The sequence below is a fragment of the Podarcis tiliguerta genome, assembly GCF_965153285.1.
Source record: "Podarcis tiliguerta genome assembly, chromosome: Z".
Lineage (NCBI taxonomy): Eukaryota > Metazoa > Chordata > Lepidosauria > Squamata > Lacertidae > Podarcis > Podarcis tiliguerta.
The window spans coordinates 45,261,886-45,285,571 of NC_139553.1; the positions used below are offsets into that span (position 1 = coordinate 45,261,886).

Here is a 23,686-nt window from a genome sequence, read left to right on the forward strand (position 1 = left end):
AACCGGGCTCAGAGCAGCTAACATCAAATGTTTAACACATTAACATAAAATCAGACAATCAATTAAAATACCTCCTAAAATCAAATCAAGGGACGTGGGTGGCACTGTGGGTTAAACCACAGAGCCTAGGACTTGCCAATCAGAAGGTCGGCGGTTTGAATCCCCACGACGGGGTGAGCTCCCGTTGCTTGGACCCAGCTCCTGCCAACCTAGCAGTTCGAAAGCACGTCAAAGTGCAAGTAGATAAATAGGTACCACTCTGGCGGGAAGGTAAACGCCGTTTCCGTGCGCTGCTCTGGTTCGCCAGATGCGGCTTAGTCATGCTGGCCACATGACCCGGAAGCTGTACGCCGGCTCCCTTGGCCAATAAAGCGAGATGAGCGCCGCAACCCCAGAGTGGTCCACGACTGGACCTAATGGTCAGGGGTCCCTTTACCCTTACCTTTAAAATCAAATCAGGATCAGAATAAAATCCAGTCAGATGGCAACCTGCAGATTAGGGTTGGGGACCTTAAATGCTCACCAGGCCCAACTGTTTGTGTTGAACTTATATGAGCCTGTGAGAAAAATTGGGAGGCCACTTTCATGCAAGTTCTTATGAAAGGGGAGAGGGAGTCAGACTGAACCCCGACCAAAGGCCTGGCAAAGCAGCTCTGTCTTGCAGGCCCTGCGGAAAGATGTCAAATCCCGCAGGGCTCTGGTCTCTTGTGACAGAGCTTTCCAAGTTGTTATTATTTGTGGACCATATGGTCCTCCATGGGGCATACCAGGAGAGGCAGTTCCGTAGGTACGAGGGTCCTAGGCCGTATAGGGCTTTAAAGGTTAAAACCAGTACTTTGAAACTGATCCTGATACCTTTACATGGTAAGCTACATTCGAGCCTACCAATGATGCCCCTACTCCATGTACAGTGAGTTAGGAATGCAAGGTCTACCTGCTGGATCAGGCCAATGGCTCATCTAGTCCTGGGTCTTGTTCTCATAGTGGCCACCCAGATGCCTCCAGGAGGAGGCAGTGGATAACCATTGTGACTAGTAGCTATTAACTGTGTAGGAATGGCTACAAGAAATTCAGCTGCCACGACAAGATAAAATTTTGGGTGTTGTCCACCTGTTAAGCAGTAGCTAAAGGACAAGGCCGGTTCTACCATGAGACAAAGTGAGGTGGCACTTCCAGGGTCTGCATGCCAGTGGCACTGGGGGCCAGAGGCAAAACTGGGGGTAGCAATTGCTGCAACTGATGCCTTTCCACAGTGGAATGCATTTCAAGCATACAAATGTCAGAGGTGCCTCCATCCTCCATCCAGGAAAGCAAGATGCATGTTCATGTGCTTGGCACAATGTGGCCAGCAAAAGCACTTAAGAACTGCAGAGGAAGGGGCATGGCTTAGGTAGAGTACCCAGGGCCAAACAGCAAGGCATAAAGGGCTGCATCTGGTGCCTGGGCATAAGGCTCCCTACCCCCTTGTATAAAAGGTAAGTGGCCTGAGTTGAAAGGCATCTATTGAGAACTTTCAGCTCTGATTTGGGGTCTGGGGTGGGTGGGCCAAAAGGAGGGCTGGAAGAGAGAGTTTGGAGGGAGGCAAAACTCACCATCCTTAGCGAGGTGTCTCACATAAGCCCCACCAAATGGTAGCCATCATATTTCTCTCTCACACCTGCCCAAAGCTCCCGTCTGAGAAATCCTTCAGTGACCATCTATCAGAAGTGACCATGTAGCAACCTTACTTTAAAGTGGGGAAGAGGAACCTGGTGCCCTCCAGATGTTATTGGACTCCAGTTCCCATCACCCATAGCCATTTGCCATGCTGGCTGGGGCTTATGGGAGGTGTAGTCTAACAATATCTGCAAGGCCACAGGTTACCGACTCCTGCCTTAAAGTATTGAACAGGTAAGCTGCAGGCAATGAACATTTAGAAGGATGCCTTCCCACTTTAAATATTTCTGTGCTTTCAGCAATCAACTGGATAGTATTGAAACTTTCCATAAAGCCTTTCTCTGTGTATAATGGAGAGCATCACTGGACTCAGTTGGGTCCTGGTCCACAAGGCATCTGGTTCACCACGGTGAGAACAGGACGCTGGTCTAGATGAGTCTTTGGTATGATCCAGCAGGGCTGCCTTTATGTGCAGAGCCCCAAATTTTTAAAAAGTGGGCCTTGGCCAGTGCTTTAAATGGAAAACAGCTTTGGCTTCTTTGTGGATGTTGTTCCCTTTTGCATCAAAATGTCAGACTATCTGACAAAATGTGTTGCACTGTGTGAAGTTGGTTGGATCCATTTCCCCATGAAGACAGGCCAAGGTGAAGGAGCCTTTTTAGTTGAGAAAACCAACCAACCAACCAACCAACCACCTAACCAACCATACAACTATAAAGGGATTGAGATTTATAAAATTATGCTTGGTGTAGAAAACATGGATACAGATTGTTTTCTTAACTCCCTACCAGTACCCCAGGGAATTATAGAATTATTTGGTCATCCACCAAGGTAGGCAGGGAGTTTTGGATGTGATCACAGGCTGAGAAGACATGGTGTGCCAGGAGACTCGGTCCTGAGCCAGGAGTCTTCCCTGGGGGATCCCCTACATTTCTTTATTTCCAGCAAGATTTACTATGTAATTTTTGAAAATAATAAGAATGTGCATATACTTTTGGAAGATGAGCCTATGCAAATAAAATAACAGTTATAACAACAGCCCCTCCTCAGTGGCACCCCTGCTTCACAGTCTTGAGGCTGTTTTTGAGAAGTAGCTCAGTTTCACTCGGACCCCTGGAAAGCTTCTGAGTAACACAAAAGCATCACTGACGGAGCTGCATTGCCCCTGTCAGAATTCTGACATCTTAAGCTTGCTGCACACATGGAATCAGCTTTACAGAGACAATTATCTCACTCTTTGCCGAGGAAGCAGATGCTTTGCAGTAGCACAGTATCACTCCCAGCTTGTCACTGGGGTGCTATAAGTGAAATGGGGGTGTGATGCAAAATGCAATAATTATATTTAGTTGCCCAAGAGCTGAGACAAGGACAGCAAAGTTATGGGGCTGTTTTAATTGCTGGAGCAGCCTGGGTGGGGAGATGGGGTAAGAACACAGATTAAACTGTATACTTTTGTACTTGCTCCTTGTTTTTAAAAAATTCAAACATTTCCTGTAAGGTGTGTGTGTGAGAGAGAGAGTGTGGGGTGTGTGTGACTAAAATTGGGGTTTTCAGAAAGCTTTGAGGGTGCCCTCTAGGCTGTAGTACCAGCCTGCATGGGAACTAGTCAGCTGACCCCCCCCCCCAAAGCCAATCAGATCTTCTTCTCGGTCTGCCTGCCTGGGCTTAAACCTTTGTCGTTAGTTAGATCTTGCCTGACCTTGACTTCACAACTTCCCCCAGCTCCCTCTGATCCCTGGTTCTTGCTTTGGTAGTCAATCGCTACCAGTACTCAAGGATGACGGGACAGTAAAGACCTCTTAACTGTGTACTAGCGTTTCCAAAGGGAATGCTCTGCAAGCACATTCCTGCTGCCTAGTACCTTAACAGAGTTTGAAAACTTTCTTACACCTGGAAATAAAGACTTCATCACCCCACTTTCTAAAGCAGAGGCAATTTATAGCTCCTTGATGTGGTGATCTCTTCATTTCATGACAGGCATTTATCTTTAGCAGTCATGATATACAGTTATAAGCAAAAGTGCTGCGGTATTAACTTTGAGTACCAGTGTCAGAAATATAATGATTACCCCCCTCCAGCTCTTCACTGTGCTTGCTGATTTGAGTTATATTTCATGCCTTTTAATGTGGTGGACATCAAGGCAACTGTGTCACACTGGTTGGTGTAAGACGAGTGTGTGTTTGCATGTGAGAGAGAAAGGAAGAGGGAGAGGAGGAGGGAGGGAGAAAGATATTGGCTTATATGGTTGCTGAGTTCTTCCACACTCTACTGTGACCAAAACACAGAATCTGGGGTGGAGCTATGCAGCTGAAGGAGCAGACTATGTAAACAAGGGTCTCCTTGTTTCCTCATAGCTACTAAATGTAAGAAATGAAAATCAGGCAAGGCTAAAATATTGGAGGGACAGAAAAGCACACATGGAGAAAGAGTAGCAGAATAGCAACATTGTCCAATGACATCCACTTTTGTGTCATGCCACACTTCACTGTTGTCAAAGAAATTTAATGCAACATGGCAGTAGATCGATCATAAAGTCACCGTTCCATAACAACTGGTAATGTAATGTAAAATGAACATTAGAAACTGGGATAGAAGATCTAGCATTATAACCAGGATAACTAACACAATAATCCCTATGTTTGAATGCACTTTCAGAGTTATGGATGTGACTCTTACACTCCACAGACATTCCTCCATTCAGGCAAGCAAAATGAAATTCTCACAGTTCAACGACACATTCCAGCCAGGCACAGGCACTCAAAAACTGGGCCAATGAGGAGTCTGACCTGGGGATGGGCAAACCCTGAGGAAAGTTTCAGGGGCCACATTCAGCCTGGGGTCTAAGGTTCCCCACCTTTGCTCTGAAGAAATCCATCTCCATATCCCTCATTCAAGTAGCTGCACTCACAAAGTTAATAAGACTTTATTGACTCCACTGCATAAATCCCTCCTGTGTGCTTGACCCTTTGTGGCTTACATGACTTTCTCTCTCACACCTGCAACATTTCCTAGCTCATCAGACTATATTGCCAATGCCCCCTTTGACGGAAGGCTGTTAAACATTTCACTCTAATGGGTGTGCTGGAGTAGTATTTAAGATTGTGGACTTGAGTGTGTTCATTGGCTCCATTAAATTGTCCATTTCTACCACTGCATCAAGAAACAGACTTCCACGGGTGTGCATGTTGTTGTTTTAAAAAAGCCAGGCTTATTGTGATTCTGGGTTCTTCAACGAATTCCTTTCCTGGCTTTAGACCATTCATCATGTTAAGAGATGTTTTACTGTGTTTTACAGCGATTGCATCAATCATATCACAGGGAAAGTCCCCTCTGCATTCAAATAATATTTTATGACAATTTCAGATTCCAGGAATGGCTTCCTGGATGGTGAGAATACAGAGCTAGTCAGCAGGTTGAGAAAAATTGTGTGGTGTAGCCCTTTGGGAACTGGAACCATGACACTTCTCCATCTGCTGGGGAATTTTTTTCATGGGCCATGGATCACATTCCCAGGAGCCACATGACAGGTGGAGCCAGAGGCAGAAGTGGGTGGAGCAATCAATGTGACTCTTAATTCTGTACAGTGTATTACATTCCACTCATACAAAGGATGGGTCTCCAGCCTCCATCGTGACAACCAAGATACAGGATCAGAGTTTAAGGAATGAAGGCAAAAGCACTTCCAGGGGGTACAGGTCAGGACTTTTGAGGGTTGTGGCATGGCCTCAGGAGATTCCCAAGGACCATAAAGAGGTATCAAGGGCCACATTTGGGCCCCAAACCTGAAGATCCCACCACTGATCTACTGATGGGCAGCAACTCCATGGATTTTCAGACAACTGTTTTCTGTAGGCCTACCTGGAGATGCTGGGGACTGAACCTGAGACTTTTGACATTCAAAGCATGAGCTCTTACCACTGAGCTACAACTCTGACCTCCTACATTTTCCAGTATTTTTATGCCAATCCTTGGCATCTCCAGCAGTTTTCAGAATGGAGCCCTGGAGGCAGTGTTGAACTAGATGGATCAATACCCTGGCTCAGTACAACTCAGCATATTACACTGGGTTATCACCGTATCATACTTTCCTATCCATCAAGGCATGCAGAAAGTCCCAGGTTCAATCTTTGACATCCCCAGGCAGAGACCCCTGTCTTAAATCCTGGAGAGCTGCTTCCAGTCAGTGTAAATAATAATGAGCTCAATGGACCAATAACCTGACTTGGTCTAATGCAACTTGCTATGCTCCTGCTTAAACCAGCCCTTTATGCAGACCCATAACAACTGGGACCTTGCATTATTTTTTTTAGGACAAGAAACATAGCCTAGCTGTAGCACACATACTCAGCATGCAGAAGTTCAATTCCTGACTATCTCCATCTAGGTTTCGGAGGGACATCTGTCTGAAACCCAGCTACTAGTCAATGTTGTTGATGCTGAGTCGACTCAACCAATGGTCTGACTTGGTATAACGCAACATCCTGTGCCAACCTAGACAGAGTGGGGTGTGGGTCTTCACTGAAATGACAGGGGCTGTAACCAGAGGCGTAGCGTGGGTTGCTGGCACCCAGGGTGGGCTAAGTGTTGCACCCTCCTGGTGGAATGGGCAGCGGTCAGTCCCTTTGCCTGCCAGCGTCTCAATGAAGTCTTTCCTTGCAAACTAGCCCCAACCTGGGAGCAGAGATAAGGCAGAGAAACAAGAAGTCAGGAGGACAGAAATGATGAAAATTCAGAAAGTGCAGATAAGTTGATGTGAGAGCTGAACAGAGATGCAATGAATGTTTGCGAATTGCCGCTTATGAAGTGAATATTCACTGTTGTGGAGAAATGTCCCAAGCAAGTAATGTATTGCCTGATCAATGGAGGAGAGAGGAGAAGTCAGAAAATCACCCTACCTAACGCAGAACAACCAGAAAATTCCGTGCTTTGAAGAGGTTGGCAGGGCTGGCGCACAAAAGTCTGACATGATATGTGGCAGTTAGCCAGGACAGGCTGTGCAATGGATGGAAGAACCAAAGGGCAGTGGCAGCACCAGGGAGTGTGAAACAGCTGGTCAGTGCTTTGAATCAGAGGCTAATAATTCAAGGTGCTGGTTTTAACCTTTAAAGCCTTAAATGGCTCAGGACCACAATACCTGAAGGACCACCTGACTCCGTATAAACCATCCCAGACACTGCGATCATCATCTGAGGCCCTCCTTTGTGTGCCTCCTCCTCGAGAGGTCCAGAGGATGGCAACACAATAATGGGCCTTCTATACTGGCTCCCTATCTGTGGAATGCTCTCCCCAGAGAGGTTCACCTGGCACCTTCATTAGGTGCAAGGCAAAAGTGTTCCTCTTCAACCACACTGTTGGCTGATTAATATTCTACAGCCTTTTAAATGTAACTGTGGGAAGGGGGGGGGTTGTTTTGCTGTTTTGTTTTTACTTATTTGCTTGCTTTTATCCGGTATTTTATTCTGTGAATCCCCCTGAGATCTTATAATGAAGGGCAGTACATAAATCTAAAAAATAAAATAAAAGGGAAAAGATCCTGATGAACAGAATTGTCCAGATCATGTGATGGCTGTTATTCAGGAAGGCAGCAATACCCATCAATAAAAAATTGAAGGTTTCAAACTTACTTTATTTACTTAACTTAAAAAATCTTGTATATGACTATTCATTTGCGCGTGTGTGTGTGTGTGAGAGAGATTTACAACTGCAGAAAATAAAACCACACAATAAAAATATTTTTAAAAATAGAAACCAGACACCGGCTAGCTATTGTGGAAATAGGTATTCTTAATTGCCTGCATAAGCCTGGTGGAATGGAAAAGTTTTCAGAAGGCTTTTGGAAACTGGCACAGAAGCTGCCAGCAGACTCTCTGTTGGCAGAGTATTCCTACGGTACTTTGCTGAGGACACTATATGGCTGAGTTTCTTGCTGTTATCAAGTGAGCCTCGCCAACCTGGTGAATATCCAGCGATGCTCCTGCTGATAACCTGTGCTCAGTCTGGAATATAAGGGTTCAGGCAGTCCCCGAGGGACCCTGGACCTAAGTGGTTCAAGGCTTTTGTAAATTAATACATCTCTACAAAACAGGGAGGAGAGGGAGCAAGAGAGAAAATAAGATCTTCTTGTTCTTTTTCTCTCTCTTGCAAGTGTCCTAGTTTCAGAGTCATTTTGTCAGATTAATCCCAAGCAGAAATATTTGCTTTCTCTCCCCCCCCCCCCCCGCACCTTTAGCAAGCTCTGTGCAGAACTAAATTTTTGGCATGACATTTTGTGGTGGTGGGGAGGGGGAATTACTAGCTTTGAAGACAACCTCCAGCTTCTCCCTGCTGCTACGAAGTTTCATGAAAGCTCGCTTCTTAGTGATATCAACTCTGCCATGCTTTGCTAAATTCCCTTGAAATAAAAGCTGGCTCTTATTTTTAAGAGCAGTTACCCAGCAACACAGCCTCATGCCCTCCTGGATTTCTGTTGCCTTCCTCCTCCACAACTCCCTCCCCACCAAAAAACAACAACCCTGCTTTGTTCTGCTGTTAACTTTATGTGCTGCTTTTAAGTGGTGCATTCAGGTGAGTGTGTTAATGATCATTACCAATGACTGTCTGTTACCCTGTGAAGCGTTTCCTGGTGATTAAAGGGGGCATGCAAACAGACAATTGAACCATAGACCAGGCCAAAGGCCACAGCCTGAGGCTGACTGCCTAATCCCATGGCCTGATTACTTCTGCAAAAGTCATTAAGGTTTTGACGGGCAAATAAAACAATGGACCAGTTCTGCGTCCTTCTTCTAGACCTGAAACAAATTGTCTATGTGGTTTGCAATTGATGTGGGCACTTGCAGAACCGACTGCTCTTCCATACTAAAATGCGGCAGGGGGCACCCCTAGTATTTCATGGTGAGGCTAGGCTAGTCCTCTTTTTCCTTCCACTCCAGTTCTCCTAGATAAAGGATTTTTGAGGGGATGGCCCTGGCTTATTACATACCCTCCAACATTTCACTGATGAAAATAGGGAGGTCCCATTCTATAATGATAATTTTAATATATATACCCCCAACATCTTACTGGGTTGCCCCAGCACTCTGGGCAGCTTCCAACATATAAAAACATAATTAATTAAAAAAATAAACTTCCCTATACAGGATTGGGGGTTGGACAACTCTGTACCCTCCAACATTTCTCCAATGAAAATAGGGACACCCTAAGGAAAAGCGGGACATTCCAGGATCAAATAAGAAACCGGGGATGGCTTCTCTAAATCAGGGATGTCCCTTGAAAATAGGGACACTTGGAGGGTCTGTGATTAAATTCCTTCCATATTAAGGACGAGCAAATGTGTGGATTTGTTTCCTGTCTGTCATTCATCTCCTGCCTCATCTTAACTCAGTTTGCCACAATTCTGCATTAGTTGGTGATTATTAATTTTTAATTCCTCGGATTAAGCCATCGGTACGTTTCCCCTAATAGAAACGTACGCAATTTCTCCTAATATAACTCTCTCACTTTTGTAAGTGATTTTCCCATATGTAAAGGAATTTGTATGCTATTTTCACTTAACATACACATTCTTATCCATGTTTTGTCCCTGTTATACACTTTCGGCTGAATTACTGAGTTGAAAAATTTGAAAGAAGCATTAATTTCATGTGTTATTCTGGGAAGTGCAAATTAGGTAGGTTTGCATTAAAATTCAATCTGAGCTGATTTTCTCCTCATCCCTCTTCCTGATGAAAGCCTGCATGTTCGGCTCTGTTCATCCCATTTCTTTTCTGCAAGGCCTTTGGAACAGCAAGCCATGAGAGCAAACTGTTCAAGTATTTTCTCCTTGTCACAACCTGCTGTTCTGCAGCACAGTCTGAGGTGTTTAGATGTACAGCACTTATTCCACAAACAGTACTTACTGGGATGGTGACCTTGGGGGTTTTTTTGGGGGGGGTTCTTTGGGCACCCTTGCTTTTAGTATCTATTTCTGTTATTCTTGTGTGAACTGCTTGGGGGGACCTAGACTTAAAAATGGGAAACACATTTTTAAAACAACTTCATTTGCAAATTTCACTCAAGGCTGTGGACTTCACAACACTCAAACATCTCATAGGCTATGGAACTGGATTTCAAGGGGCACTTGTCTAGATCATGAAACCTGCTGATTTTTATTTTTTGAAATCCTGAAGTTTAGAAATCAGCTGCCAATGGATATGCATGAGGTTAAGGTTTTGAAAAAACTACTCCCCTGGTGGGCACCAAGTGTTTGCATTTTATAATGCCTCCTGCAGAGCAGATTCATTTGGAGAAAGCTAGTTATGCCCATTTGTTTCAATATGTCTGCTATGAGTAGGACAGATGAAAGAAAGTTCGTCTTCATGTAGTTAAACTACAGCAAGCTTCTACTATGTTCTTACAACTAGCAATTCTATAGATATAGGACCATGTGTTACCAGTGCTGAAATTACAACACTAGCTGCCAGTGAGCTAATGGGCCCAATTCAAAGTGGTAGAACCAGCGTGTAAAGCCCCAACGGGCTTGGGACCTGAGTGCCTTTCCTGGTATCAACCATCTTGGACTACAATCAGCAGGTGAGGCCTTGGTGGTGGTTCCATTACTGGGGAATTTTTGCAATAAGGAAAGTGAAAGGAACACACAAGGGGAAGTGTGGGATAGCCCTTTCTTTGATGCAACACCATCATGTGACATCTCCACAAACATATCAGATTGATCAGGAAATAGCCAACATTTGCCTAACTGCCCTGCCAATAACACAGGATGCAGTGCAAGCAGGAATCTTGATACCCCAAAGGCCTAACCCGTAGTTTGGAATGTCCCTGACAATATTCTCTGAAACATTATTTGGTCTCATGGCAGGCTTCCAGGGGCTCCTCAGCATATGAGCTGACATGGAAGTATTTTCTGGAATGTAGAATGCAGTGTTTGAATTATTAGGGGATGGTGTAAACCATGAGATCCCCCTACCCCACCCCACCCCACCCCAACATGCTCCCTCTCTTTGCGCCTTCTGGAACGAACTGTAAATTTGAATGCCAGTGAATGATGATCCGTCTTCTGAAAAAAAGTACCTTGGCCTATAGAGTCTAATAGCAATATGATGTGAGTAATGCTGGCTATCTGTGCAAATTGCTCATTGCTGTTCTGAATATAAAATGAGTAGCTCTGGCCATTAAAACTTGCATGATATCTTAGCTGTTACTGTATGTAATCTGCATGCAAAATATAGCCATGTATTCCACTAAAATGGTAGCAAAAAAGAGAGGTTATATGTGGTATAGATACCTTGTATTCAGTCTTTTCCCGAATACATTTTTAAGATATGTAAGCTACCTTTCTTAACGCAGTATCCCTTCCTAGACAATGCTAGAAAGACTGGTGTAAGCATGGAAATATAGAAGTAAATGACTCCTATCCTCTTGTCTCCTCTTCCTCTGCCATCATAAGCCAGAGTACGTTAATTCTCGTCATTCTTTTCTTTTTCTCTCTACCAATGTTTTCCCCTCCCCTCCTCTCCCTGCTCCCATGTCCTTCTCTGCCCCTCCCTGTATCATTATAGAGTTGATTTGCTTCTCTAGATTTTTTTTCTTTGTTTTAATTTTATTTTTTCCCTTTCGTTCTAACTTAAGTTCATTTTGTTATGTGGTGACCGCAGTTATGGATGACGCTCCCCCCGGCACACAGGAATATATTATGTTACGGCAAGATTCCATCCAATCTACGGAATTAAAGAAAAAAGAATCCCCCTTTCGTGCTAAATGTCACGAAATCTTCTGCTGTCCTCTGAAGCAAGTGCACCTCAAAGAGAACACAGAACCTGAAGGTTTGTGCACCACGAGATCCATGTTCGTTTTCTTTTTCCCGGTTTTTAAATTTTTTATTTTCCTTTCCTTTGTTTTTGTTTTTTTTTCGGAGAGAGCGTGCCTGTCCTACGGATTGTGTCTTGTGTGTTCTTTGGCCTGTGTTTAATATAATGCAACTGGATGCAGCAATTTGCCTGGGGTTCATGTATCACCCTCTGCTACTTTGCTTGCTTGTTAATGTCTGATACGAGTCATGGGCCACTGTATAAAATATAATTCACTGATATAGGAAAACCTTTTGAGGGTGTGTGGGTGTGTGTATGTATATATGTATATATATACGCATATGTATATATATATATAAATATATATATATAATAGTTGACAATGCTTTAAAAATTACTGATCAAAACTTTTATTTCTGTCCATTTTCATCATTACACTTGCCTTTTGGCTGCCAAAACTTGCTTGCTTTTTCTAAAACAGCATCTTAACAGCTCCCTCTTCTCTCTCTTCACCTGAGAAGTTCTCCTCCACCTTAGTATTTCAAAGTTGCACTCAGCTGGGAATAAATATTAGATCGCACTTAAAGCTGGATTCTCTGACACTTTTACACTTCATAAAGCTTTTGCGCATTGCTGTCCAAAAAAAAAAAAGGCTTATAAAAGCTGTAGTTTGGCAAAGCAGGATAAGTTGAATGTACTGCACGCCCGGTTGCATTTTGGAGAAGTTCTGTGCATGCAGTAGAGCTAATGTCTGAGTGGAATGTTTCCTTTTTATTTTCCAGAGATGGTAATCAGGTATGGGTGACCACTTGCTTGCTTGTTCCCCAGAAACTATTAATAAGGAAATGTGTCTTGTTAGCCTGTCAGTTTGGGGTATATATGAGCTTAAACATCCACCCTCTCCAGACAACCTAATTCTTGATTTTCTGTAATGCTGTTTTTATATGTTTTCCACTACTGCCTCAATTCCTATCTGGTAAGACTTTGCACGTTTTACATGAGCTTCTATATATGGTCCAATAGCAGATGTCTTTATAACAAAGAAAGAGTGCATTTCAGAGGTTATAAATATATAGGATTGGATCCTACTCTGACTGATACAGGTGTGATAAAATGAGGGTTTGTGCAACACAATTGCCGTGTCACAACTGTGTGGTTTCTACAGTCACAATGTGTACACATGGGGCACATCAGTGTATGTGATGCTTCACAGTTACATCAGCAAAATGGAGTAAGTCTCTGCCCTCAATGAGCTTTCATACTGCTCGTGGTACTCCTCTTTCCATTATCCAGTTCTGTAGGTTTCCAGTATGCATGTGTGTTCCCAAAATAACACAGTGGTGCTTTAAAGTTAACATGAACAAAACAGACAGGTGTCTGATTTCAAGGAGCTTACATATTCCTGATGGGCCTCATTGCATTATCCCATTCTATGGCCATGCAACTATCTCATAGCCAAATAGGCCCATGAAGATTGCATATGTAACATGATAGTTTTTGCAGTTTTAAATGGAAAATATGATTGCCTGTTTTGTCAGAAGATAGGTTGCAATAAACACTTTCAAGAAGTCTCAGAGGCACATGTGTTTTTCCTTTGCCTGCACCTATGTTTGTCTAGGATTGTTGCTGTTACCCACAAATGTAGATCTTTGCTTTACTAAATATTACAGGAACAACATCTATAGCTATGGAAAAGGAACAACAGTGAAATCTTTCTTTTCTTTTGGGTAGATTGTAGCTCAGTTTAATGCTTTCAGTGGCATGGACATGTGAGATGGGCAACTTCTGAGAGATTTAATTCATGCAGCTACATGTGTAATAAAAGTGGAACAGTTCCTGAATCTCTGAATTGTATTATCTTTCATGTCAAAGCAATGGCCTTTGGTTTTAGATTTAGATGTTCAAAAAACAACAATTGCTCTGCAAACAAACTGGCCAGAAGCTTCAAATGTCAGGGAGTTGTGGCTGGCAAGAGTTGGCAATTTCAGACAACATTTGGATTATTTTTTTGGTTTCATTTGTATTCATGCATAGTTTCTTGCAAGGAGAAGCTTAGAAGTTCTAGAAAATTATCCTTTACTAACCATTGTGTTGCTTGCTTTTTTCCCCAAAAGAAAAAGTGGTGCTACTGATGTCAGAGAGAAACATGCATTGTTTTAGAAACAACAGAGTTGTTGAGTGTTTTAAGTTGAATTTTTAACACTACTTGGTTAATGAACATTCAGTTTGGTGTTATCGCTCCTGGTTATAACTTGTGTTTGTAGCAATATTTGTATATTATTGCTACAAGTATGAAGCATCTTTTTATAGAAGGCACTAGGGTCTTGATACACATGGGGTCATATCAGACAATACCCTTTTGCTGATCCTACCATTATGCAGGGTGGAGAACAAATGTCTGCCATCCCTGTCTGCCATCCTGATAATGCCATTCACTGGGACAAAATGTTTGATTTTTGGTTCAGGTGTGAAAAATGCAAGATGTGTAGGTCAAAATCATGTCGTCAATCTCCTGGTTGAAAAACAAAAACAAAGCCTCCATCAGAGGTTTAATCACAGAGTTTGGGGGTTCCAACCTTACTAGGTTTTGCTCACATGAGACTGCCTTGTTTAATTGAGTGCTTGCTAATCTCTCAACTGCTCATGTATTGTCATTCTTTAAAAGAAAAGAAAGCCTGACTCATTATACGCAAAAATTATGAATATTATTCATGTAATATGTATAAAGGTGAAGTCCCACACTGTGCTATATTTCTTCAGCATAATATTTATATTAATACATGCATATTTTAATACAGTTATATATACACTGCTTTATGCATCTGTTTTAGTGCTTGTTGCATTGGAAAACCTGGAATAAAAATGTGTACACTGCATTTAATAATGCATATAATCAAGCATATTATGTGCGAGCACTCTCACTATGTTTAATGGAACTGGGATGGGGGTAGAACCATGCATTTTGTTGAGATTAAGGAGTGGAGTGAGGAATCCATTTGGATAAACTCAACATTGGGATTATGAGAAAATTCCACCCCCTTCTTACACAGATTGAATTTCTATGTGCATTGGCTTTTGTCCTGGGATGTATTTGCTCCCTTCCCTCCATGTGATGGGTCAGATTGGTGAAGAGGCATCACCAAGTGGCCTGCTTGTTCCTTAACAAATGTAATTAGCACATGACAATATTAATCTCTTTTCCTTGGGATATTTGTAGAATTGAGCTCGAGATGGGCAGCTACCAGATGCAAATGCCGCTCCCCCCCCCCCCATATTCCAACAAGTTTCTCTTCTTCATAAAAAGCTTCTTCCACCACCCCCAGCCCGCACCCTGGAAGCATTTCATTCAGCATGGTAGTTCCGTTGCTCCATTTCAGTGACATATTTTAATCATTAAGCCATTCTTCCAGAAAACGTTGTAGAACCAAAGAGACCAGACGGTCTGCCTCATTCTAATGCACATACCTAATAGCAAAAGACAAATGTCTTTTTCTCCTTCTGAGGATATATGTTTCCATTCACAAAGCGGCATCCAGGCACGAGATAAGAAATGGCAATGTGATGTTATCTAATCCATAAATGTTGAGAGGGTGTCAGTTCCTGTACAGATGGAAACAAGAGTGCTGACTTATGCCAACTGCATGAATATTGCACTTTAAAAAAAAGAATGCTGTTTAGTGTGAAGATATGTACTCATGATTACTTGCCACATTTTAATTCTTCTCTAACAATCTGGGAATATGTTAGTTGGGTGCATCTTCCAACATTTCTCTTCATAATTCATGCCATAATTCAGTTCAACTCATAGGATTCAAAAATATATGAGTCATCTTTAAGATTTTGCTTGTACAGGGACAGCATGCTAGAAGGATCTAGGCTACATGCAATGATGTAGACCAAGGCACTTCTTCACACAAGGCATAGTTCAACTACAGAATTTGCTTCTTCAGGAGGCAATGATGGCCAGCAACTTGGTTGTCTTTAAAAGAGGGTAGGACAAATTCATGGAAGAGAAGGCTGTGCATGACTATGTTCTACCTCAGACTTCCTCAATCTCAGCCCTCCAGATGTTTTTGGCCTACAACTCCCATGATCCCTAGCTAACAGGACCAGTGGTCAGGGATGATGGGAATTGTAGTCTCAAAACATCTGGAGGGCTGAGGTTGAGGAAGCCTGTTCTACCTCAATGGTCAAAGGCAGAGGATAGTGTTATTGTGCTCAGGTGCTGTTTGAGGTTTTCCCATTGGGGCATCTGGTTGTCCACTGTGATAACAAGGTGCAAGGCTGGATGGGCCATTATCCTGGTCCAGCAGAGTTATTCTTATGTGCTTATGTTCATATCAACTTAATCTAAAGTTTGGGTCCAACATTAGTTCTACTCTGAGCTGGTCCATGGAAATTAATAGAAATGGCTTACTTAAGTCCATTAATTTCAGAGGGTCTACTCTGAGTAGAACTTAGTTGGAAACAACCCTAAGTTTATATCAGCCTGTCCTAACCTTTGGCTTATTTGGCTATGTTTGAAGCAAGAGGAAGAACAAGAAAGTAGTAGGGCCCTTGTGTGGAGAAGATAGAGAAATGCTGTTGGATGACATAGAGAAGACAGAACTGCTCAACAACTACTTTGCATGACTGGCAGTGACTCTTTAGAATTTCAGACATAGGTCCTTCCCAGCCCTATCTGAAGATGCCAAGGACTGGACCTGAGACCTTTTGCATACAAGGAAGATGCTTTACCCCCGAGCTATGCTCTGTCCCCTAAGGTGGGTCTTGGCCAATATCTTAGCCATCTAACTCCACTGCAACCAACCTTGGTTACCTCAGAAGCCCCCACAGAAGAAGTTGTGGAACGGTCCATATGGTTGCCTGAGATTCCCCAGAGGCTTTTGCACATTCTCCATTACAGCCAGGCAAAAGCACAGAACATATGTATCACTCCACTCAAGCAGGGAATCTGGTTCTCGCGGCAGGAAGGCCATCTGAGAGGCATGCTGCAGCTATTTGTTCTCCTAAATAGTTTAAACATAAGCTGCTGCTATCTTTCCAAAACAGGGTTACGTAAAGAGAAGCCTGTTTCTGCAAAAACCTAATTTGTGTTAGTACATTCAGAGCAGCGAGGCTATAATGAGGTTGTGTGCTTGTTTCTCCCTTAAACACACACACACACAAACACACCCCACCACCACTCATTGGTTAGTTGCCGTCATAGATAGTTTGGCGCATTGCCCATACCTCTGGTTTTGATGCGATTCCCCACCCACCCCTTCCCCTCCTTCCCTCTCTCTGCAACAGTCTGCCTCCCTCAGGGCACACATAACCTTTTTAAACAGGAAAGTAGAGGAGCATGGCCAAGTCAGTGCATGAGAGAGGCTGGTAATGAAGGATGGCAGCCCTCAATGAGAAACACAGAAGTATGATGGGTTAGAGCAGTGTTTCCCAAACTTAGTCTGAAAACAGCTGGAGACCCAAGGCTGGGAAACACCGGGCTAGAGAATGTTAAGGGTGCTAGGCAGAGAAGAGCCAGTGCATTGTGTGGGTGGGTGATCTAAGTTAGCCATGCCCATTCATTTCAATGTGTCTGCTCTGAGCAGGATAGCTAAAAGGGATTACTTCTTCACACAGTGCAGAGTTACATCATGGAACTAATTCCCACTGGAGGCAGTGAGGGCTACCAACTTGGATGGCTTTTAAAGAGAACTGGGCAAATTGGTGGGGGATCAAGCCTACTAATGGCTACTCGACATGATGGCTATGCTCTGCCTCCACAGTTTGAGGCAACAATGCTCCTGAACCCCATTTGCTGGAAACCATGGGAGTGGAGAGTGCTCAGGTGCTGCTTGAATATTTTGCAGAAGCAAAATATTGGCCATTGTGAGAACAGGATGCTGGACTAGGTGGGCCACTGGCCTGATCCAGTGGCGTCTTCTTTGCTACTTAATGTTCATTTGCCTTTGACTAGCAATAGAAGAAACTGTACAAAAGTGCATTATTTTAGGCAAACTTAACTATAAGATGTGTATATTGGGGGTGGGGAGGTGGATCACACTAAAATGCTGATGAATTATCATGAAGACTTAGAAGAAGCCCCACCACCACTACAAATAGATGTGAAGTGAACTTAAATAAAGAAATATGAGGAATTGAAAGGAATCAAAATTGAAAGTTTTGTTTCTCCCCCATGTGCTGTTTGTTAAAAATTAAGCCTCTGTATATGACCTCCCTATTTCTTGTCTGGGATGTCCTGGAATGAAGCATTCCAGCACCCATCCTTCTCCCCCCAGATAGGCTTAATTCACTTCAGCTGTCAGATATTAGCAGCAAACAATTCACTTCCCTCCTTTGCAGCACATACACCTCCAGGTCTACCAATTCACAAAGGTACATAAACAAGTAAGTTACATAACCCCCAGTTATCACACTGGAGAGCCAGTGTGGTGTAGTGGTTAAGAGCGGTGGACTCGTAATCTGGTGAACCGGGTTCGCGTTCCCGCTCCTCCACATGCAGCTGCTGGGTGACCTTGGGCCAGTCACACTTCTCGGAAGTCTCTCAGCCCCACTCACCTCACAGAGTGTTTGTTGTGGGGGAGGAAGGGAAAGGAGAATGTTAGCCGCTTTGAGACTCCTTCGGGTAGTGATAAAGTGGGGTATCAAATCCAAACTCTTCTTCTTCAGCTCCATCCCACAAGTGCATAAATTTATGAAAAGCAGATTACAAATCCATGAATGCCAAATAGCTCCTTATACCTGCTGACAAAAGAAGTGGTAAAGAAGGTACCCAAATGCCCAATTTTGCAAGTTGCACCAAAGAATTTCCAGTTCAGAAGAATGGAAGGATTACACCGCTCCCCACAAAAAGATGCAGTCACTGGTCAGTAGCCTACTTGGGACAACATCTGAAGCTATTATCTGAGATTAAATGGTTGCTGTTATTGCTGTTGTTAAGAACTTAAACCTCAACCTTTGCCAACCTAGTGCCCTCCACAAGTTTTGGAGTGTGCCTATTAGCTGCAGCCAGTTTCTCCCTCCCACTCCATTGGCTTACTACATTTGTTGATAAGAGGATGCTGTCCTCCACCTCCTGCGAAGGTTGGAAGCTTACAGCCCTCAACATGTTGCTGAACTACACACTTCCATAGTCTCTGCCACTGACATGCTTCCTGGTGGGAGTTGGAGTCCAATGACATCCAAGGAGCTGCTTTCCTCCCCTACAAGTCATGTGAAATGGCATTGAAAAGCTAAGAACAATTCATAACCAACAAGCCTTTATCCATTATGAACAGCATTGTAGGCAGGATGAAGCTTTCAATGACAGTTGGCCATGTTGGACCTCCACAGTCAGAGGCTTCTGAATACCTGCTGCTGGAAACCACAGGAGGGAGAGCGCTGTTGCACACAGGTCACGCTTGCAGGCTTCCCTTAGAAATACAGTTCGCTACTGTGGTCTAGATGGGCCTTTGGGCTGATCCAGCAGCTAGGCTGTTTGCATGTTCTTAAACTGAATAATTTAAATGTCACCATAAAGGGAAGGAGAAAAAAACAGAAATTCTGATGGTGATGGTGATGGTGATGGTGAAGAACCTATTTTCCCTGTGACTGATTTGTCATGTCCCTGGAAGACACAGAGGAAGAGGAGGAGCTAAGCTAAAGGCCCATTACGTGGTACAGCTAAAGTCATGTTTTTTCAGTTGAGACTACAGGAACCCTGTCATTGCAAATCATTTGCTGCAAGGCTCCTACTTCCATGGCATTGTCTCTACAAGGAATACATTTTCCAGGGCCATGCTGATTGCTAATGAAGAGCATGGGAGTTTTTTTAAAAAAGGCTTGGAAGCTGGTGTATACACAATGACAAGAAAAGTCATGAGTCATGCTTGAAGAGACTGATTAACTACTCATGACAAGGCTTCCGATAAGCAAGCTTAGAACAGAATGACATCAAACGTGGTTGATGGACTTCAGGTAAATCACCTGCCCTATTTGAAACTTGGCTTGGGATAGCTATCACGTACTTTCTGTGTTTTAGTCAGGAGGGTTTATTTCCCCTTAAACAATAACAATTTTATGCATTTTTTTTTAAAAAAGATATTTATTCACCTTTCATCAGATGATTTCAGAGCCAGATACAAAAAGTGTGAAAGCTATTGACATAAAACTATTCACACTAGATATATCAATAGCATTAGGGACATGGGGGGCACTGTGCTTTAAACCACTGAGCCTCTTGGGCTTGCTGATCGGAAGGTTGGTGGTTCGAATCCCCGTGACGGGGTGAGCTCCTGTTGCTATGTCTCAGCTCCTGCCAACCCAACAGTTCAAAAGCATGCCAGTGCAAGTAGATAAATAGGTACCACAGCGACAGGAAGGTAAACGGTGTTTGCGTGCACTCTGGCTTCTGTCACGGTGTCCCGTTGTGCCAGAAGTGGTTTAGTCATGCTGGCCACATGACCAAGAAAGCTGTCTGTTGGAAAATTGTTGGCTCCCTTGGCCTGAAAGCAAGATGAGCACAACAACCCCATAGTCGTCTTTGACTGGACTTAACTGTCCAGGGGTCCTTTATCTATCCATAGCATAGCATATCAAGCTGCCATTGGTCTGTGTAGCTCAGTGTTGTCTATAACAGGGGTTCCTAAACTGTTCACAAGCTTCATTCACATGGTCTACATCACGTTTGTAAGGAACAGTAACTAAATAGCAGGCACAGTGGCTGCTCTATTATTCTTAGTACCCAGCAGCCTGCCTAGAAAGAGAGTGGGATGTACGGGAAGTGACAAGCAGAGGAGGCACTTGAAAGGAGTGGAGAGGATTAGCAGTGAAGTTAATGGGAGGCGAGAATTAATTAAATCTTGATTCAACTCAAAATCATGCAGCATCCAACACAGCACATTACAATTGTTACAACATCATTTTTTTAAAAAAAACCATTAAGTGGTCCTCAGCAACTTTCAAGTGGTTCACTGGGTAGGGGGGAGGGAGGGAATCATAGGTCTACCATGACTGGCAGTGGCTCTCTAGGAAATGCAGACAGGGGTCACCCCCAAGCCTATCTGGAGATGCTGGGGACTCGACCTGGGACTTCATTCACACAAAGCAGACGTGCCACACCAGGAGTGGGGAATCTTAGACATTGGGACCAAATGTGGCCCTCAAGCCCTCTATCTGGCCCTTCGAATTTTCCCTAGGCCCCATCCCCTTTCCTCAGAACACTCCCCCAATGGGTACTACTTTGCACCCCAAATATTTTTGGCTGTCCTTGAACTCCCACATTGCCTCTGGTTCACCTGGATGGAGAATAGAGAGAGGTGAGTATGTGCAGAAAATACCCTACTGTACAAAGGTAAAATCTGCATTCAACACTCACTTTTGTCTCTGACCCCACCCACTACTGGCATGTAATCCATGGAAGGGTGCCTAGGTGGGAATATGGCGCTCAGAGTGCATAAAGGGTCCTCACTCCTGATTTCTGCCACTGAGCTTGTCCCAACCCACCAGGCCAAGTGACCTGAGTGATTCTCGCAGTTGCACTCCTGCTGCGTCAGAATCCACCTGCTGATGAAGCTGAATCCATTAGGTGATGAAAAATTAAACAGCGTTGCCCACTTCAATATCTCTGTAAAGTGTAGCTTGATTATGCAGATGTATTGCTAATCCTTAACTGCATTATAAGTAGATGTTATTTTCCAGGAATGGTCTTTCTCTAAAAGTGAGCATCTTCCATTTCACCATGATAATGCTGAAGGCCACATGACTGGGAAGGCTGTAAGTGACCAACTAAGTCTGGGGTGGTGAATACTTTTCACCACAAGGGCCACATTCCAGGGTGGTCAAGGTCAAAGGCAAAAGTGGGCAGAGCAACAAATGTGTTTCCTTTGTGCACTTGGCTGGTTTCCATACACACACACACACACACACACACACCTCTATCCTCTATCCAGGCGAGCAAGAGGCATTATCAGAGTTCTCAGGTGGTGTGGATGTGTGCAAAGTAGGGCAACCTTCACACCAGACTTTCAAAGCACTATCGCAACCACATTAAAGAATCATGGCTTTCCCCAAAGAATCCAGCGATTGCAATTTGTTTAGGGGTGCTGTGAGTTGTTAGGAGGACCCCTATTCCCCTCAGCCACAATTCTCAGAGTTCCCAGGGAAGAGGGACTGATGGTTAAACCATTCTGGGAATTGTGAATATGTCCTAGTACTGATGAGGGATGTGGCCTGCAGAACGGTCATGTAGCTGGAAAGGGTGTGTTGCCGAGAGAGAGTTCGGAAGGCCAGATGGAGAGGCCTTGGGGTCAAAAGTTCCTCATCCATGAACTCATCTGTAGACTCATGCATGGCCAGTGGGCTAACCCTGAGTGCTAGCTTTCTTTTTCCTCCCCCCCCCCCACCTCCCACAACTAAATTAAGACTGACATATCCATATAGTGAAGGGAAACTGGAGCTTGGTTCAGACCTATTTATACAGAGCAACAAGACCTTAGGTAGCAGATGTATTTCACCCCTGATACAAACACATACATCAACAATGACACTAAAATGCAGCCATCCTAGGGTTGGATTTATCCTGGTATGGATCAGGGATGAAGGCCAATAGCTGGAAGAATTATTGCAGAATCTGTGGCACAATGAGTTTCCAATACCACAATTGATGCATTGGATTCCTCTCTTGCATAACATTACAACTCACACATCTACTAGCACAAGAGCCCTTCAACTAGCAGACAGAGAACATTGGATACAGCCCAATTATTGTTGCATCTCTGTCCCACAAACATTCTGCGACGGACCCCAGGGCAGTGTACATAGGGGTTCCCACTGGACTCCCATCCACGCACTGATGAGATCAATAACATCTTAGCTTCAGCAAGGATACTCCAATCTATGCCTTTGGACTGTGCTGTGTGGATGCTATATAGCACATGCATGCATTATATGTCTCCCATGGGTGCTGTGTGCATCCGAAAAAGCCGCACATAGGGCACTCCCATCTTTGGATGTGAGGCACAGAGTTTCTAGGCATGGGAAGAGAAGAAAAAATCAACCTCGCTGAATGGAGAACAATTCCCACTTACAAAGTGGAGGAAGAAAAAAATAAGCTCTCAGCTTTGAGTAACCCAGTGCCACATGTTGGTGTTCTGCACTTGGAACACAAATTGGTGGATACAAATGGCCAAGCAATGCCAGAAGCAACAGATGAGCAATTCTGACTGAACCCAGCCCAAGATCATGGCATCACTAACACTACTACAGTGAAGGGGAGAGATATTCAAATGGTACATAGGAGCAAGGAGGAGAGAATCATAAAACCATAGAATTGTAGAGTTGGAAGGGACCCTCTGCAATGCAGAAATCTCAGCTAAAGCCTCTACGACAGATGGCCATAAGATCTCTGTCTAAAAACCTCCAAGGAAGGAGGAGATTCCACCACCTTCCCAGGTTCCACTGTCAAACAGCTTCCTGTTGTTTAGTCAGAATCTCCTTTCTTCTAACTTGAAGCCATTGGTTTGGGTCCTACCCTCTGGAGCAGGAGAAAACAAGCTTAGAACATCTTCCATTGGCCTACATGACTTTTTTTTGCCCATTTCTTCATGGGCAACTTTCCAGGAGCCAGTGGTGGGCTGGGGCCATTGCAAAAGTGGGCAGGGCTATGGATTTAACTCTGCACCATAGGTTGCAGTCCAGCCACGCAAAAGGCAGTTTTCACATGTGCATGTATCTCATCCTCATTCCAGGCAAGCAAGAGGCACTGTCACAGTTCATGGACACATTCCAGCCCCCCAAAGGACTCAAGGAGGATGTGCCCAGTGGAAGGAACTGTGGTCCATAGGTCACATTTGCTCTCCCAGCTGGAAGTTTCACACTGCAGACCTAGGATCACCTCTGCGTGCAGCCTCTTAGACTGGAGTGCAGCCTCTTAGACTGGAGATGGGGAACTGGATTCAGTTGGTGGTCCAGATTCTTCTCTCCTCCAGCCTGATTGCCTCTCCGGCCCACCAGATCATAACCATGGGATGCATTGTGGGGGTTGAATATAGCCCTAGAATCTTCCAACACTCAGCTCCATTGGATGGCTCCTAATTAGACCCATCAACCAGGAGGTTCACCCCCCACCCCGCCCTGCAGCCTATTTCAAGAATACATTTGCTTGTATCCTGCTTTCTTCTCTGTCTTGAGACACTCATAATCTAACATCCCCCCCCCCCTTCTCCGGCTGAAATCATTCTCCCAGT

General features: G+C 44.0%; 1 protein-coding gene across 6 annotated transcripts in view; it reads left to right on the plus strand.

The window, feature by feature from the left end:
* The window catches only part of FGF13 (fibroblast growth factor 13), a 226,775-nt gene that overhangs the window by 106,815 nt on the left and 96,274 nt on the right, over positions 1-23,686 (plus strand). For 3 of the 6 annotated variants that reach the window (XM_083422517.1, XM_083422516.1, XM_083422519.1), the window contains one exon: positions 11,307-11,474. The exons of 1 other annotated variant lie outside the window; for it this stretch is intronic. In XM_083422517.1, the coding sequence (XP_083278643.1) occupies positions 11,307-11,474 (168 nt within the window). Of the gene's footprint in view, positions 1-11,210; positions 11,475-23,686 lie in introns of all 6 variants that reach the window. 2 more of the 6 variants (XM_083422514.1, XM_083422515.1) reach the window with 1 other exon arrangement.